The 18,154-nt window shown below is 55.5% G+C and overlaps 1 protein-coding gene across 1 annotated transcript; it reads left to right on the plus strand.

The window, feature by feature from the left end:
* The first annotated feature begins 9,595 nt into the window (after window positions 1-9,595).
* LOC541957 (DREB-like protein) lies at window positions 9,596-11,080 on the plus strand. Its single transcript, NM_001111611.2, has one exon. The coding sequence runs from the start codon at window positions 9,764-9,766 to the stop codon at window positions 10,607-10,609; it is 846 nt and encodes a 281-aa protein (NP_001105081.1). The 5' UTR covers window positions 9,596-9,763; the 3' UTR covers window positions 10,610-11,080.
* The last annotated feature ends 7,074 nt before the right edge of the window (window positions 11,081-18,154 follow it).

Below are 18,154 nucleotides of genomic sequence, written 5' to 3' on the forward strand. Positions count from 1 at the left end.
AGGGGCTGGACGCGTTTCCCGGGGATGATCCCGTGGAAAGGCGCAACGCCTGCCCGGACCGAGGACAGATCAATCCACAGGAGCCCGAGGACCTCGGGGAACTCTCCTGTCTGGTGATCTTCCTTCTTATCGTTGTCGCGAGCCCTGCCACCCTCCACGAGTGGCCCGGCCTTATGAAAGTGGCGCCGAAGCATGGCACACTCCTCAAGGGTGTGCTTGACGGGCCCGGTTGGCACCTCCGGGAGGTTTTCGAGGGTTCTTGTACTCGGCGGCGGCGACAAGGTCCGCGTCAGCGGCGTCGCGTTTCGCTTGCGACTTCTTCTTGCCTTTCTTCTTGGCGCCGCGCTGAGTTGACGCCTCGGGGACATCTTCCGGTGGGCGGCCCTGGGGCTGCTTGTCCTTCTGGAAGATGGCCTCAACCTCCTCCTGGCCAGAGGCGAACTTGGTGGCGATGTCCATCAGCTCGCTCGCCCTGGTGGGGGTCTTGCGACCCAGCTTGCTCACCAGGTCGCGGCAGGTGGTGCCGACGAGGAACGCGCCGATGACATCCGAATCGGTGATGTTGGGCAGCTCGGTGCGCTGCTTCGAGAATCGTCGGATGTAGTCCCGGAGAGACTCTCCCGGCTGCTATCGGCAGCTTCGGAGATCCCAGGAGTTTCCAGGGCGCACGTACGTGCCCTGGAAATTGCCGGCGAAGGCCTGGACCAGGTCGTCCCAGTTGGAGATCTGCCCCGAAGGCAGGTGCTCCAGCCAGGCCTGAGCGGTATCGGAGAGGAACAGGGGGAGGTTGCGGATGATGAGGTTGTCATCGTCCGTTCCACCCAGTTGGTAGGCTAGCCGGTAGTCCGCGAGCCACAGTTCCGGTCTCGTCTCCCCCAAGTACTTTGTGATAGTAGTCGGGGTTCGGAACCGAGTCGGGAACGGCGCCCGTCGTATGGCGCGGCTGAAAGCCTGCGGACCGGGTGGTTCGGGCGAAGGACTCTGATCCTCCCCGCTGTCGTAGCGTCCCCCACGCCTGGGGTGGTAGCCTCGGCGCACCCTCTCGTCGAGGTGGGCCCGACGGTTGCGGTGATGGTGCTCGTTGCTGAGGCGACCCGGGGCCGCAGGCGCTGTGTTGCGCGTGTGCCCGGTATGGACCGAGGCTTCCCGCATGAATCGGGAAGTCGCGGCGCGATGTTCCGAGGGGTACCCCTGCCTTCGGGAGGCGGAGCTTTCGGCCCGTCGGACCGCGGCGTCCTCCAGGAGATTCTTGAGCTCTCCCTGGATACGCCGCCCCTCGGTGGTTGATGGCTCCGGCATTGCGCGGAGAAGTATTGCCGCTGCAGCCAGGTTCTGGCCGACTCCACTGGAAGTCGGTGGCGGCCTTACCCTGACATCGTCGGCGATGCGGTGCTGGAAGCCCTGGGGGAGATGACGCACTTCTCCGGCCGGAGGTTGGCCCGCCCATTCCTGCCTGATGTCCCGACGGATCGGCTCAAGTGTTCCTGCTCCCTCGTCGAGCCTGGCCTGCATCTCGCGGATTTGCTCAAGCTGTGGGTCATGACCCCCCGCCGGGACGGGGACCACAGCTAGCTCCCGAAGGATGTCAACGCGAGGCACAGGCCTAGGGAGATCACCGTTCTCCGGCATACCAAGATGTTTGCCTTCGTCGGGACCCCCTAGATCGACGTGGAAACATTCACGACTTGGGCCGCAGTCCTCGTCGCCGAGGCAGTGGCTACCGTCGGAACAGTCGGAAAGGCAATAGTCGCATGCGGTCATGAAGTCCCGCATGGCACTGGGGTTAGCAAGTCCGGAGAAATCCCAACAGAAGCCGGGCTCGTCATCTTCCTCGGACCCCGAGGGCCCATGGGTCGAGACGGCCGTCAGCCGGTCCCAGGGTGACCGCATACGATACTCCAGAGGGTTTGGACTCGCCTCTATGAGAGCGTCCACCGAAGCGAAGTCGCTTGGTGGGTCGAGGCTGAATCCAAAAGGTGCGAGATGGGAATCAGTTGGTACCTCTTGGTCGACGGGCGGTGACGAAGTCACGTCAGGAGCAGACTGCACCGTCGTCTCAGGTACGAGGGTGACGCCCAGCAAGTCCTTCGTGGGCATGCTGGCGTCGTCCGTTTGCTTGGGGTTGGCGTGTTGCGGGGAGACGGCGCTCGTCTTCGTCTCAGACGCGAGGTCGATGCCCGACGTACCCCCCGTTGGGGCGCTGGCGCCGTCGACTCGCTCGATAGCCGACGAGGTGCCGCCTCCTGCTTGGCCTTGGTTGCCCCGCCTCCTCCTCCGTCGGCGGGGGAGGGGACGGAACAAGCCTGAATGTTGTTCTTCCACCACGTGGGGAAGACGTCGTCGATAATGCCGCCGGCGGGCGGGTTGTCGACCGCCATTGTCGCTGTCGCGCAGCGGGGGAAGGAGTATCATGTCGTAGCTGCCGTCGAGGGACATGAACTCAAGACTCCCAAAACGGAGCACCGTCCCGGGCTGGAAAGGTTGCTGGAGACTGCCCATCTGGAGCTTGATGGGAAGCTGTTCGTCAACACGCAGCAGGCCCCTACCTGGCGCGCCAACTGTCGGCGTTTCGAACCCGGGAGGTCCCTAGGCCGACGAGTAAATTGTCGCCGCGTGCCCCAGCCCAGATGGGTCGGCGCGAGACGGAGCGTGAAGGGGGGAGGAAGCCGGAGGGAGACAGGCGTGAGAGGTGAAATCCCGCAGCCTTCGTGTTTGTCCCGCGCCCAGGTCGGGTGCGCTTGCAGTAGGGGGTTACAAGCGTCCACGCGGGAGGGAGTGAGCGGCCTTGCGCGAGCGCCGTCCCGTCCTTCCCCGCGCGGCCAACCCTCTATAAGAGGGCCCTGGACCTTCCTTTTATAGGCGTAAGGAAAGGATCCAGGTGTACAATGGGGGGTGTAGTAGTGTGCTAACGTGTCTAGCGGAGGGGAGCTAGTGCCCTAAGTACATGCCATCGTGACAGCCGGAGAGGTTTTGGCACCCGGTTCGTGTGGTGTCGTGGCCGTCGGAGGAGCGCCGGAGCCTGGCGAAAGGATAGCTGTCGGGGCTGTCGGGTCCTTGCTGACGTCCTCTTGCTTCCGTAAGGGGGTTGAGAGCCGCCGTCGTCATAGAGCGTGCGGGGCGTCATCATTACATGTTTGGCGGAGCGAGCCAGATGGGACGTCGGTCTTGTTCCCCGTAGCCTGAGTCAGCTTGGGGTAGGGTAATGATGGCGCCTCCTGTGACGTGGTCGGTCCGCGCCCTGGGTTGGGCGAGGTGGATGCTTCTCCGAGGTCGAGGTCGAGTCTGTCTTCCGAGGCCGAGGTCGAGTCCGAGCCCCTGGGTCGGGCGAGGCGGAGACCGTCGGCTGAGGCCAGGGCTGAGTCCGAGCCCTGGGGTCGGGCGAAGCGGAGTTCGTCGTCTTCCGGGGCTGAGCCCGAGTCCGAGCCCTGGGGTCGGGCGATGCGGAGTTCGTCGTCTTCCGGGGCTGAGCCCGAGTCCGAGCCCTGTGGTCGGGCGATGCGGAGTTCGTCGTCTTCCGGGGCTGAGCCCGAGTCCGAGCCCTGGGGTCGGGCGAAGCGGAGTTCGTCGTCTTCCGGGGCTGAGCCCGAGTCCGAGCCCTAGGGTCGGGCGAAGCGGAGTTCGTCGTCTTCCGGGGCTGAGCCCGAGTCCGAGCCCTGGGGTCGGGCGAAGCGGAGTTTCCTACGGCGCCTGAGGCCGGACTTGGCTGCTGTCAGCCTCACTCTGTCGAGTGGCACGGCAGTCGGAGCGGCGCAGGCGGCGCTGTCCTCTTGTCAGGCCTGTCAGTGGAGCGGCGAAGTGACTACGGTCACTTCGGCTCTGTCGACTGGAGGGCGTGCGTCAGGATAAAGGTGTCAGGCCACCTTTGCATTAAATGCCCCTGCGATTCGGTCGGTTGGCGTGGCGACTTGGCCAAGGTTGCTCCTTGGTGAAGACTGGGCCTCGGGCGAGCCGAAGATGTGTCCGTTGCGTAGGGGGTCCTCGGGCGAGACGTAAACCCTCCGGGGTCGGCTGCCCTTGCCCGAGGCTGGGCTCGGGCGAGGCGCGATCGCGTCCCTTGAATGGACCGATCCTTGACTTAATCGCACCCATCAGGCCTTTGCAGCTTTGTGCTGATGGGGTTACCAGCTGAGATTTAGGAGTCTTGAGGGTACCCCTAATTATGGTCCCCGACAATTTTTTTCCATGGATCAGACTAGTGAGTCATTTTCATAAACCAACGCCAAATATGAATCCATGTTTCTTACTTGAAACACCGAACAAACACCATGAGCAGGAGGCACTCGCGTTGGCGTCGCTCATCGATGACGAGAAGAAGCTTGGCGACTGTCAGTTTGACCTCTAGAAGCAGTACTACGTGGTCGCATGCGCCGCTGTGTACGACAAGCTCCCGCGAAGCCGCCACTTGGACGCGGTTCAGAGCAGTTGCACCGCGTTGTCTGTCATTAAGCAGGGAGCCTCATGGTTGTCGCCAACGTCGACGACTCTCGGGTTGTTCTGGACACCGCATCCGATGACGACGCCATCACGTCGTCTAGCTCATCGTCCACCTGAAGCCCAACCTGCCACGTAAGTCGCTACTGACCGGACATGAATTCTTGTGCGCTGGGACGATGAACGTTGCTGACGTTGTGTGCGTGTCCTAGAACATGATGTATGTGGTGGAGTAGCGCATCCGGTGGTGCAACGACCAGGGGTACTACCTCGCTGATGAGCTCGGGGTGCACTTCGTTTGACAGCCCAACCAAGAGTCATCGGTACTCGCCATGTCGCGCGCGTTTGACGACTATTATATCGAGGATTGCAGCGTCATCTTGGCACCGGAGGTGACGCAGAGGAGGATCGACAACAGTGACCAGTTCGTCATCCTCACCACCGTCAGGGTAGCTTTTGTGTCGGTCTGCCTTTAAATTCTCTTCGCAAACACACACACTTGCCTTTAAACATTTTGTTTAAGCAAGAGCGTATGGTGGTGCGTGTCTGATGACTAACAATATACGAGAGAATTTCTTCCGGCATGTGTGGAACGTGCTCTCCAATGATAATACCATATAAATCGTGACATATATCGAAGTCTGCATGATACTGATGGTTGCAATTTAATGGTGAAATAACTAGATTAAAATAACAAAATTTATGTATGGCTAGAATCACAAAATTGATTATAAAACATTTTCTCATAATAGTATAACACACATTTTGTATATAAGTTATCGTAGTATACTGTTATTATATATTCTCGTTGTAATGCACGGGCGCTCAGCTAGTATAAAAATAAGAAACGGAGGAACCTATACCGTATTACAAAATTGGTGGAAAAAAGGAAAAACTGCAATGAGATCGGTGAGTAACAGCTAGCACGCGGCAAATTCCAGTAGCGCAAGTCTGCAACGGCAATGCAATCAGAGCGACGGCAAAGCAGACGCAGACGCAGGTCGATGCGACACAGCACGAAGGGCAATACAGACAGTACAGGGAGCCGATCAATCGCCTGCTTCCAGCAGGCCAGGAGCGAGGTACTTAGGGCTTCATGGCGCAAGACGATTGGACCGAAACCGCCGTGGGCCAAGCGTACCACGAAGCGAGGGGGGCAGATCGAGCAGAGCCCATAGGCGGTGCGCCGTGCACTGCCGGCCGCGGCTTGTTCGGGACGGCTCGTTTCGCGTTTACCCCTATGGCGTGGTGGTGGTGGTGCGGATTGGCGGGGCAGACACGGAACATGTCGGGCGCACATGGGAGAGCGCGTGCGCTGGGGCGGAGGAGAGCCGAGAGCTAGGGATGGTCAGTCAACCGGCACATGCCCATGCCGCCGCCCGCCGTCCATCCAGCGTCCACGCACCCTGGTCGACGCGGCTGTTTCCCCGCACCGGCGTCGTTCGCCACGACACCTCTGCGGGGACCCAGCATGCCGGGCGGCAACCCGTTTCCCACAGGGTCTGCGCCTGCGCGCCGCCGCAGGAACAGGAAGGGCACACGGGGCACGATGATAATAGATACTCCTGTATTTTCGTCCGCCTTCCGTTCCGTTCCATTCCATGCGCGCATATCAGTAGTAAAACGAGGTGGCGTTGTCGAAACCGTTGGACTGGCTCGCCGCGCAATCGTCTCTGAAACGCACAGGACGACAGCCCAAGCAGACGTGTGGTGTGCTGTGGTTGTGGCGCAGGACGGAGCTGAGCAGGAAACAGAATTACCCGATACGACATGCGAGGACAGGCGTACGAGGCCTGCGGGTGCGGATCAGCCTGCCCTGGTGGCAGCTCGTTCCCGACCCTGGTCCTGCACTGCATGTGGCGACGTCAGACGCCGTGCCAAACTGCGACCGGAGTCCAGCTGCGCGCAAAGATACACCCTTTCTAGAATCCAAGGAGACCCATCCCAATCATGGAAGGCTCGCCGGCTCACTTGCCGCAAGCAGCCAAGGAAGCCGGAGAAGGAACAAGGGGGCATGCAGGCAACGCCAACACCACCATGCCTGCCTGCTACCGTTGATCTTTCCGGCCGGAGACAGCAGGGCGGTCTAAAACAGCAAGATGGGTCGGGTCCTCCCTCCGACCCTCTCCGGTCGTCCCAGTGGGGCATGCGTGGCGTGCGTACAGGGCATGTCCATGTCCGATAACAACGTCCTTAACCATATGCTCATGCTCTGCAGGCCGCGGTCGCATCGACCCACCTTTGCGGCAAGCCGGCCGGCGAGGCGAGGCAGCTCGGAGTCGGAGTAGTGTGGAGAGGCGCAGAGCGGACACTCCGGACAGCAACACGCATGCAACCCCTCGCAGCGCGGCCGTGGTGCAAGCGCAACGACACATGACAGGGTGAGGGCAGGGCAGGGCAGCGACGTGCGTTGGGGGGCTCACGGGTCCCAGCCTCCCAGCACAGCCTGCCCGCCTGGGCGCCTCGCTGTGTGACCACTGACCAGCAAGACACCAGGTGGGAGCTGAAAGCAACGGAGCAGTGCCGGGAGAGCCCCTCCCTCCCCATTTTCTCCATCTGTCCACGGCTCCATTTGTGCCACTGGACCCCATGTGTCCGCCCCGAGGCTTCCCGCCGGAAGATGAGTGGAGGAGTGGCTGGGGCTCAGGGGTCAGGCGGCGATCAGGGCGTTTCGTTTTCTTCTGCACAGGGGGGAGAAAAACAAAAGAAGCGTGGAAAGCGTTTGGCACCGATCCATAGATGCGTTGCAGGGGTTCTTCTCTTCTCATTGTTCGTCTTCCTTCCTCCCTTCGCATGGGCCCATCGCGTCACATTGTAGCATTTGTACCACAGACATGAAATGAGTGCTATCCTCCTGGTGACAGATGCCCCCCCGGGTGGTTGCATCACGGAGTGGGAAACAGAGCGTAACACGTTTTCACACAGCACTTGGTACTAGTAGCGATGGGGTCCTATGGCTATCTGTCGAAGTGTGGTTTTAGTTTCCACACTGTTTGTGAAGCGCAATTTTGGGTTGTAAGACTGTCTCCAGCTGACAATGTAAAATAGAGGGACGTTGAATTGTAGATGACACTGTTTGACATTATTTGTTGAGTTGAGTTTCAAATATGCGTTGAGATATGGGATCTACGAGAGATATAGCCTAATAATTTGATTTCTTGCCTTAGAAGTTTGGAGCCGGACCGAGTCTCGTATTACACGCATACACTACAAGGTTAATAATCTGTTGAAATATATAAAGCTTAGCCAGACCCACACAAATCAAACACACCCAGAACCATCCCACATCTGAAACCAAGGGACAAGATCAGTCCAAATCTCCATTTCTCTTACTCAAATCCAATAGTCTAGCTTATTTGGGTAATCCCTTACTCATCAACCATGCATCCACCCGTGATCCCCTCACAGGCTACCGACTCATTATTATCCTACCCACCGTCGTCCCCTCCAATACACCACCACCGTCCCCACTTATCGCCGCCTCCCCCAACCAACAGGCTTCCCTTCCGCCAATACAGTGTGGCAGGAGCATCTTGAATTTGGAGATGCTCTTATTGTCGTCGTAGTCGAGCGGTGGTAGCGCGTTGCGGAGTGTGAAGAGGCGGTAGAGAACCAGTCTCGCGCTGGAGCCAGAGATGAGGGCCACGAGCTTGGGCGGCGTCTGTGCAACGATGGCTTTGTGTCCCGGTGCGTCGGAGCGCTAGGCGAGCTCGAAGCAGGCAATAGCGAGGGCCACGAGCGACAGGTCGGCAGTGGCGAGGAGCGTGAGGCAACGGTGGAGCAGCGCGACGCGGGCACATGAGGTCCTCTTGTCACGGTGGGTGGGTAGGGTGTGTGACGAGCAGGTGGAGGACGGTGACGACGACGGAGCGTGGAAGAGAGAGGGTGGTACAGGGCACGTCAGACTTGAAGGAGTGGCGAGAACTTACATATTTAAGTATGGTCACCTTCACTTCCCGAGGCAAGGTGAGACTAAAGAGTTCATACTCCTCGTTTTTTCACATATGATTGGGCCTTTCAAATTTCTCTGTAAAATTCATAATTTCTTATTTGGACCTATACCATATATATTCCAACAACTCCCACTAGATCTTCCCAATGTCCATGTAGAGATTTTCTTGATCCCATTGGTGTTTGATATACTTACGTTGAACTTTATCCTAGAGCTTCAAACTACGCACATCCATAATTTGATCAATAGACTGCACCTTGAATTGTATGTTCTGTACAAACAAGTTTTGCTCAAAGTCAAATTGTACCTGGATGCCAATAGTTTTCCCCATGGGTGGAGCATATAAGTCACACTCCTAGGTTTCTTCAACAAGTTAATTAATGGAGGTCAGCCAAGTTCTAAGTTTTGCGCGAGCATATTTTACTCAAAGTCAAACTAGTAGTATGGTAAAAAATGATGTGTAAATGTGCGGTGTTTAAATAGTGTTTACTAGATGACTGCTAAACGATCAAAACATACCACACATTAAACACAAGACCATGTTTGTGTTGTTTGTGGATGGTAACAGCAAGCGTAGAGCAAATGGACTATTAGATTATAATAATTTGACACGATGTATAGCACCACAAAGAAAATTCCATAAAACGCATGTTACGGAAAATATCTACGCGTTAAAGCAACAGATAATAATGGTTTAAAATTGTAAAGAATTTTTATCATGATACCGTCGTCTTTTAAAATGTCCATCACTCAATCTCTTGCAACAAAAATGACGTCACACGGTCAGACAAACAAGTTAATGAGCACACCATCACTACTCACTAGTCTATTATCCTTGCATGCAGCACCCACATGGCAACATGGGTGTACAGTGAAGTCCAGCACAAGAAGTAAAACACTTGAAACACACACACAAAAAAAACACATCATACACACTAGTGCACTTTATGAGGGGAAAAAAAGCCCTGTGTTGTATAGTTTGCCGAATGCAGATTACAATTTGAAAGTTTGGGGCAAGCAGGTCGTTTGGCAGTAAGAATCCAGCATGTGGATTGTTAGTTGTTACAATTTATGAGTTGTCTGCTGAAATATAAAATAAAATTGGACCCAAAGAAAATAGAAAAGAAAAGAAAAAACTGTGGGACAGTACAAGGGGCCGCCTAGCAACTAGCATATATATACCCACACATGTTCTCGATTTCCCGCAAGGCACAAGTAACTTTTTGTTGCATCCCACCCTCATTTGACGCTGATGATAAAAAGGCCCTCGCGGTCGCACCACATACAGGCAACCAGCCTCTTGATCACTTGATCCTCCTGCACACCAGAGTACCAGACACCACTGCGCATCAGTGCAAAGAGGTAGCTACCCTATCTGCCATGGCTCAAGAGCTCCACGAAACGTCCTCTTGCTCTGCCACCACCACCTCGTCGTGCACCACATCCTGCTGCTCGTCCACTGTCACAGACTCGTCCTCTTCGCCCCCGTCACCGGCGGCGGCCAATGCCGCGCCCGCGACACGGAAGCGGCAGGCGTTGGAGGCCGAGGCCGAGGCCGAGGCGGGCGGTGAGGAGGAGGAGGAGGAGGAGGAAGGCTGTGCTGGTAATAAGGCGGCGCCGGCCAAGAAGCGACCGCGGGGCAGCGAGGGGAAGCACCCGACGTTCCGCGGCGTGCGGATGCGGGCGTGGGGCAAGTGGGTGTCGGAGATCCGCGAGCCGCGCAAGAAGTCGCGCATATGGCTCGGCACGTTCCCCACCGCCGAGATGGCCGCGCGCGCCCACGACGTCGCGGCGCTCGCCATCAAGGGCCGCGCCGCGCACCTCAACTTCCCGGACCTCGCCGGCGCGCTCCCGCGCGCCGCGTCCGCGGCGCCCAAGGACGTCCAGGCAGCCGCCGCATTGGCCGCTGCGTTCACGTCGCCGTCATCGGAGCCCGGCGCCGGCGCGCACGAGGAGCCCGCTGCCAAGGACGGCGCCGCGCCCGAGGAGGCAGCCGCCGACGCACAGGCACCAGTACCAGTAGCACTACCACCGCCGGCGGCCTCTCGGCCAGGGACGCCGTCGAGCGGCGTGGAGGACGAGCGGCAGCTGTTCGACCTGCCGGACCTGCTCCTCGACATCCGGGACGGGTTCGGGCGCTTCCCGCCGATGTGGGCCCCGCTCACTGACGTGGAGGAGGTGGTCAATGCGGAGCTGCGCCTCGAGGAGCCGCTGCTTTGGGAGTAGCGGTCAGAGATGCTCGTTGCCTGCATTGCAAACGAGGTCTAAACAATAGTAGCAGTGGTATCCCATTTCTTCTTCGTTTTGCTTCTCGCCCTCTCCTTTTTTTCTCTCTTTCTTGCTTACTTTGGGGGGAAAACAGCTAGTTCTTTTTTTCTTCTTCTTCTTCTTCTTTTATTAAATTGAGTTTTAATAAGTATAAACATATATAAACGAGAGAGAGATATAAGCTGTGTACTTAAAAGTGTAAGACGAGTACCTATCAGTTCATTATTACGTATCTACTAGTGGTACCAGTAGTGATCATGTTGTCCCGGCCGTGTGTGAATTCCAGCGGTAGTTGTTGACCTTGCTAGATTTTTATAGTTGCTTGTGTTGTGTGCTGTACCAAAATTCCCCAGGGAAAAAGGGCAGGAAGCAAACGAATGTAACGGGAACACAAGCAGCATCTAATCTCTATTACTGCTGACAACGAAACCTCACGGTCACACAGAAGAGAAGCATAGCAGTTGTCTATTACAGCTGCAGTGATAAAAATCAGAGGTGGCTAGTCCAGGTCCCTACGTACCCCAATTTTTTTTACTACCGTCAAGTGTAGTTAACCTATTGTTCAGCTTCAGCAGCAACGCTGGACTGGTGGCGTCTGATTGGCGTGTCCCGCCTTGTTCTGCCCCACCATGATGATCAAGTGGTGACAAAAGTGTTGCAATCCTCATGTGGTTAGCTGCAGAGCATCTCGCGTTCCATCTACAGTTCTCTGCAGCTTTGGAAGGCTCCTTTTGCTTCCCCGGAGATGCTGATGCGGCGATGCCCACGCCCAATGCTACAGGTACAGGGAGCGAGCGCGGCTTGTATTTTAGTCGCGGACACCATTTGCAGCGCGGAAAGCTGATGGTCGCCCTTACCGCATCCGCAACCATGGCTGCCTGCCTGCCTGAAGGCTTCTCTTCTGTCTTCTGCTCTGCCCTTCCGTGGGAACAGGGCGCCGCTGCCCCTCCCGGTCCCGGGCACCCGGCAAGGCAAAGCGCCGGCCAAGCCGTGCGTGCATGACAAGCTGGCCGTGCCACGGTGGAGATAGCCACGCCACGTCGGCAGCTGTGTGGCTGTCTGGCTGAGCTGGTGATCAGCTGCACCGCACTGGGCTAGGCTCCTGTCCTCGTCCTCGGTGTCCAGCTCCCAGTGTTGAGTTTTGACTTGGGTGTATACGGCCGGCCCTGGACGTGCGTGCGGACGTGGTGGCGTAGAGCCGTAGACGAATACAGTACGTACGGTTTTGCAGTAGTACTCGGTACCCCCTGCCTTCGTAGCGCGTACGACGTACGCGGACCGTGCGCACGTCAGGCCAGGCCGCCGCGCGGTCGTTTTCGAGATGTGGATCGTTCGCGGTCGAGCTGGACACAGTTGTCACCCTACACCCCTATAGCTTGTGTGCGTGCCATTAATTGGGCAAGCATTGAACGACTGGACGAGCGAGGATGAAGTTCAGTAGGATCTTCGATTCATGTATCTATAGTACTGCTCCCTTCCGTCCAAAACAACTACTACTAATCGGTATATATGGTGGTATTCATACCATATCGACTAAACAATTTCAACTGAGTTTGCAAAAAAAAAGAGTATTAATATTTATATCTCCAAATAATTTTATTATAAAAAATAACTTCAACAACCTGTTTAATGATGCTACTCACTACGATCCAAACTATAAATGGCTTTGACTCTTTTTTTTTGATACATCATTTTTGCTAGTATCTTAATATAATGTATGCTTAGGTATATAGCAGAATCGCCGTATCTAAAAAGTCGAAGTGATTTTTAATCTAAATCAGACGGAGTAATTATATACTATAAATATTAACATTTTCTTGTATATATATTTGGTAAAATTTAAAGATGTTCCACTAATCGAAAAAGTGAGAAGGACACATATTTAGATGGAATATCAACATTCTATCTAAGAGACTCGTACATGTAGTACATTTAAAAATGAGCATTCTAGGTGGTTGCTTAATGTACAATATAATTTGCAAATGGTTATTTTTTTTGCGCGCGCGTGTGTGTATATATATATATATATATATATATATATATATATATATATATATAGAGAGAGAGAGAGAGAGAGAGACATAGACTATGCATGTTTACCATTTATTCAAAAAATTACAAGACATTTATGATGGATGCATGGTCAATGGTTTTTTTGTGTTAAATCATATTTTTCACCCTTATATTTATAATAGTAGTATGCCCTATAGAGCTCGAATAAAATCACCAAGTCATTCACAAAACTCTCATAAATAATATAGAAAAGTTGAAAAGTATGCATGCATATCTCAACTTACCATTCTAAAAATATCAAGAATTTTTCATATGGTGGTCGGGTAATCTAGTGAGTCTAGCATCACTACTATTTGATCCTTGGAATATATCATTATATAGATCCAATAGTCCCGGCATGAATTTAATTAATGCATATGTTAAGACAATAATTGTCGGGGACCATAATTAGGGGTACCCCAAGACTCCTAATCTCAGCTGTTAACCCCCATCAGCACAAAGCTGCAAAGGCCTGATGGGTGCGATTAAGTCAAGGCTCGGTCCACTCAAGGGACACGATCTCGCCTCACCCGAGCCCAGCCTCGGGCAAGGGCAGCCGACCCCAGAGGATTTACGTCTCGCCCGAGGACCCCCTCCAGCAACGGACACACCTTCGGCTCGCCCGAGGCCCTGTCTTCGCCAAGAAGCAACCTTGGCCAAGTCGTCACGCCGACCGACCGTATCGCAGGAGCATTTAATGCAAGGATGGCCTCACACCTTAACCTAACGCGCGCCCTTCAGTCGACAGAGCCGAAGTGACCGCAGTCACTTCGCCGCTCCACTGACCGGCCTGACAAGAGGACAGCGCTGCCTGCGCCGCTCCGACTGTTGTGCCACTCGACAAAGTGAGGCTGACAGCAGCCAAGACCGGCCTCGGGCGCCATAGGAAACTCCGCATCGCCCGACCTCAGGGCTCGGACTCGGGCTCAGCCCCGGAAGACGACGAAATCCGCCTCGCCCGACCCCAGGGCTCGGACTCGGGCTCAGCCCCGGAAGACGACGAACTCCGCCTCGCCCGATCCCAGGGCTCGGACTCGGGCTCAGCCCCGGAAGACGACGAACTCCGCCTCGCCCGATCCCAGGGCTTGGACTCGGGCTCAGCCCCGGAAGACGACGAACTCCGCCTCGACCGATCCCAGGGCTCGGACTCGGGCTCAGCCCCGGAAGACGACGAACTCCGCCTCGACCGATCCCAGGGCTCGGACTCGAGCTCAGCCCCGGAAGACGACGAACTCCGCCTCGCCCGACCCCAGGGCTCGGACTCAGCCCTGGCCTCAGCCGACGGTCTTTGCCTCGCCCGACCCAGGGGCTCGGACTCGACCTCGGCCTCGGAAGACAGACTCGACCTCGACCTCGTAGGAGCCTCCGCCTCGCCCAACCCAGAGCTCGGACCGACCACGTCACAGGAGGCGCCATCATTACCCTACCCCAAGCTAACTCAGGCTACGGGGAACAAGACCGACGTCCCATCTGGCTCGCCCCGGTAAACAAGTAATGATGGCGCCCCGCATGCTCCATGACGACGGCGGCTCTCAGCTCCCTTACGGAAGCAAGGAGACGTCAGCAAGGACTCGACAGCCCCGACAGCTGTCCTTCCGCCAGGCTCCAGCGCTCCTCCGACGGCCACGACACCACACGAACAGGGTGCCAAAACCTCTCCGGCTGCCACGACGGCATGTACTTAGGGCACTAGCTCTTCTCTGCTATACACGTTAGCACAATGCTATACCTCTCATTGTACACCTGGACCCCCTCCTTACGCCTATAAAAGGAAGGTCCAGGGCCCTCTTACAGAGGGTTGGCCGCGCGGGGAAGGACGGGGCGGCGCGCGCATAGGCCTCTCGCTCCCTCCCGCGCGGACGCTTTGTAACATCCCAAAAATCCTAAACCAGGTTTGAAACCCTAATCTACCCCTTTCCCCTCCCTTCATCCTCTAATTCCAAGACCTCCACTAGTTTTCTTTCTTCATATGCATACATTTTGTTTGATCACAAAGCACCTCACTTAGATTCTATTTTCTAAACACTTAGAGTGTCCACAAAATATTTTGTTCAAAAGAAAAAGGGGCAAAATGGGAAATAGAAATTAGAAAGTAAAAAGAAAAAGGGAAAAACCTTCCCCTCCCCCTGCTGGACCGAAACCCAGCCCAAGCCCGCGACCTCTCCCTTTCCCACGCGCCGCGCTCCTCCGCTTTCGGCCCATCTTCGGCCTGCCTCCGCGCGCGCCAGCCCCGCCCCTCTCTCGCTGGCAAGGCGTCCCCACCCGTCAGCCGCCCTCTCTCTCTCGCGCTCACTCCCTCTGGCAGAACGGCCCCGCTGGTCAGTTGCTTCGTCGTCCTTCCGTCGTCTCTTCACCGAAGTCACCTCCGGCCATCGCCTCCGTCCTCCCCTCTGCCACCTCGCCGCACAGGGAAGTTTGACACCGCTCCGTCCTCCCCCCCTTGACCAGCGTCCTCGCCGGTACCGCTCCGCCGTAGCGTCCCCTCGGCGGCGCTGTGCGGCATTAATGGCCGCACTGTGAAGCTCACCGGAGCCAAGAAGCTCCACCGCTCCCCTTTCCCTCGCGCGCCTATAAAAGGCTCGCCCCGAGCCCCTCCTTCCTCGCACCAGCCCTGGCCATCCCTCTCCTCCCCTCCCCCGGGCACAATTCGCGAAGCGCCGTCGTCGTTCTCCTCTCCGGTGAGTCCCTTCCACCTCCTCTCTCCCCTTCTCTGTTGGTCCGGCAAGAAATTAAGTGGGGCGAGCAGCTCCCTCACGTAGCCACGAACCCGAAGCACCACCTTCCGACCCCCGTCCCCCACCCAGAGCCCACCGGCGGCGATCCCCGCCGCGGAACTCCGCCCCTCCCCGTGGGCAGCCCCCTCCCAACCCCCTCCGGCCAAATTAAGCCCACCATTGGAATCACCAGCCCCCGCCCACGCCAAACCACCCTCCCTTGGTCGAAGAACCGGGCCACCGGCGGCAAGCCACCGTCAAGCCTCCCCGGCGACCGGTCTTTTTCCCCCTCGCTCGGCCGGTTCGCCCCGCCGTCTGGCCGCGACGCCGTTTCCTCCCCCCCTCTCGCTGGCAAGTGGGCCCACAAGAGCGTCGTCGCCCTCGCAGCCGCGCCGTCTTCCCCCTCGCTCTTGGGCCGTCGCTGGGCCGCAAGCGCCTCAGCGCGCGCGCTCGCGCCCGGGGTGGGCCAAAAGCCGTGCCCCCAGCCCAGGAGAGAGGAATTCCCTTTTCTTTTTCTTTTTCCACCCTTTTTCCCATTTAAAATAGTTTTCTCAATATTTTATGTACCAAAAATTATCAAAAAAGAATTTCCAAGGTTACATACAATAAGGTGGTTAGAAAATGGCACACTATGATTGATAAACCACTATTGATGTATTGTTTTACTGCTTGTTTCCTAGAAGAAGCGGGGACCGAAGATCCGGATCCCGTAGCTCCGGAAGAAGGGTCGGAGCCCGAACTTCCGGAAGTAGATCTCCTGTGCCAAGAGAGCTTCAACGAAGGCAAGTCCATCCTTCCCTTGATGCATAAATTACCCACTCTCTCTACCACTGCCTAGACCGGGAACTATGGGGGAATATTGCATTGTGAGCGAGAGATGGCCCGCATTAACATATTCATTCTGGATACGAAATGTGGTTTGGGAAATAAGGAAATGTGTTTTCTTCAAATAGAGTACCCTCTTGAAAAGTTTTGCGATGAAGGGTACTCACCCTCATCACCCTGGAGTGGGATGATCAGGGACTCCCTGGTTTAGGGGAGGGCCTAAGGTGTTGGCTCAACTGGTTTAGGTGTGAGCAGAAGGATTGTCCCCTCATATAAGGACCGGCTTGTCATTTTCACTACCTGTACTCCTTTATCGTACAACCACTCGAGACTGTGTGGGCAGTCACTCAATCCAAACTCGTGCGGTCCAACCCCAGGGTTAAGAAGGCTGGGGAGCACCGGGAGGATAAGGAGGGGGAAAGTTTTGTTCGGTTTGGACATGGTGGTGGCCTGACTCCTTCCGGGTAACCGTTAAGGTTAGGACGTACGAGTAAGGAAAGAGATCCGACATTCGGGTCTCGCGACGGTGAGATCGCAGAAACCGGGCTAGTGGGTAAAGTGTACCCCTCTGCGCAGAGTTGAAACCTATTCGAATAGTCCGTGTCCACTGGTATGGTATGGCAATTAGAATTTTCTCTATGAGTTTTAGGGAAAGGGGAATGTATGAATGAGTAGGTGTTAGGAAAAGACTGAGGCCACGGGAGCGGGAAGCTCAGTGGTGGTTGAGTTTTTGGTTATTATAAGACTATGGGAAAAACCCTCAAGTAACTGCCTTTCTCTAAAGAAAAATGTTGAGTGACCACAACTCCACCAAATTGAGCATGTACATTATAGGTCTCTTTCTCTCTACGGGAGCGGGGTGGGCTTGCGGAATACCTAGTGTATTCACCCAGATTTATTTATGTTTTTCAGCAGCTGAAGACTTCTTTTCTGCTATGCTTGATTGAGAGGGCTGTGTCTGCACCCAGTTCTGCCTGTGGCTTGGGCTAGTACTTTCTTCTTACTGCGCTTCTTAAAATTTGGCTCTCTCGAGCTTGTACCCCGGTATTGTAATAACCTTATTTAAACTCTGTACTATTTGAAGTAAGGAATGTGTTTACTAGCCTCCTGGGACTAGTAATTTGTATCACATTTGAGTCCCAAAGGATCTGGACGATTCAGGTGGTATCAGAGCCCATAGGACTGGCCGTAGGACACAGCCCTGACCTTAAAAACTTGCCCTAAAAAGAAAATACCTCTTACCTCAAGAAAAGTTTTCTCTTCCCTTCCCCGGTTTTAACAAGACCCTTCTTTTCCTATTCCAGATGGAAGACTCTCTGGCCATTAAGTCATCCTACTGCTCAGAAGTGGAAGGGTTCCCACGCCTCTTGCGAAGCTGTGCGCTTCGCATGGGAATCCGCAAGAAGCCGGAATACGTCTGGACGGAGCATATCGAGGGCGGAATGAAAAGATGCTCTATGGCAGTCTACCTAGGGGAAATCCAAAGCTATCCAAACCAACGTTCCTTCCAAGTCACTTTTACCGGAGACCATTTCCTAGATGCTTGCCAAAATGTCACCCGAAAAGCCCTCCGACAACTGTGTCAGAACTACAACAAAGTAATCATTGAAACCCCCCTTCGCTACTTTCCACCCAGCAACAAAAATACCCCCACCTGGAGGAAAAGACTTCAGGCCCTATCAGGAGGAGATCCTATTGAGAATGATCCCACCATTGTCTACATGGCTGGATACCTTCACACCCTTGATAACCAATATGATGACCTCGCCCTCCACTGCACCTCCCTAACCTCCCGGGTGGAAAGCCTGGAGCAAAAAGTCAGGGAACTTTCAGAAGAAAAAGCGTCCCTTCAAGAGAGCCTCTCGATAGCTGAAGGCGAAGAGACCAATACCCGTGAAGCTTACCGCACCCT

Source organism: Zea mays, chromosome 9, assembly GCF_902167145.1.
Source record: "Zea mays cultivar B73 chromosome 9, Zm-B73-REFERENCE-NAM-5.0, whole genome shotgun sequence".
Classification (NCBI taxonomy): domain Eukaryota; kingdom Viridiplantae; phylum Streptophyta; class Magnoliopsida; order Poales; family Poaceae; genus Zea; species Zea mays.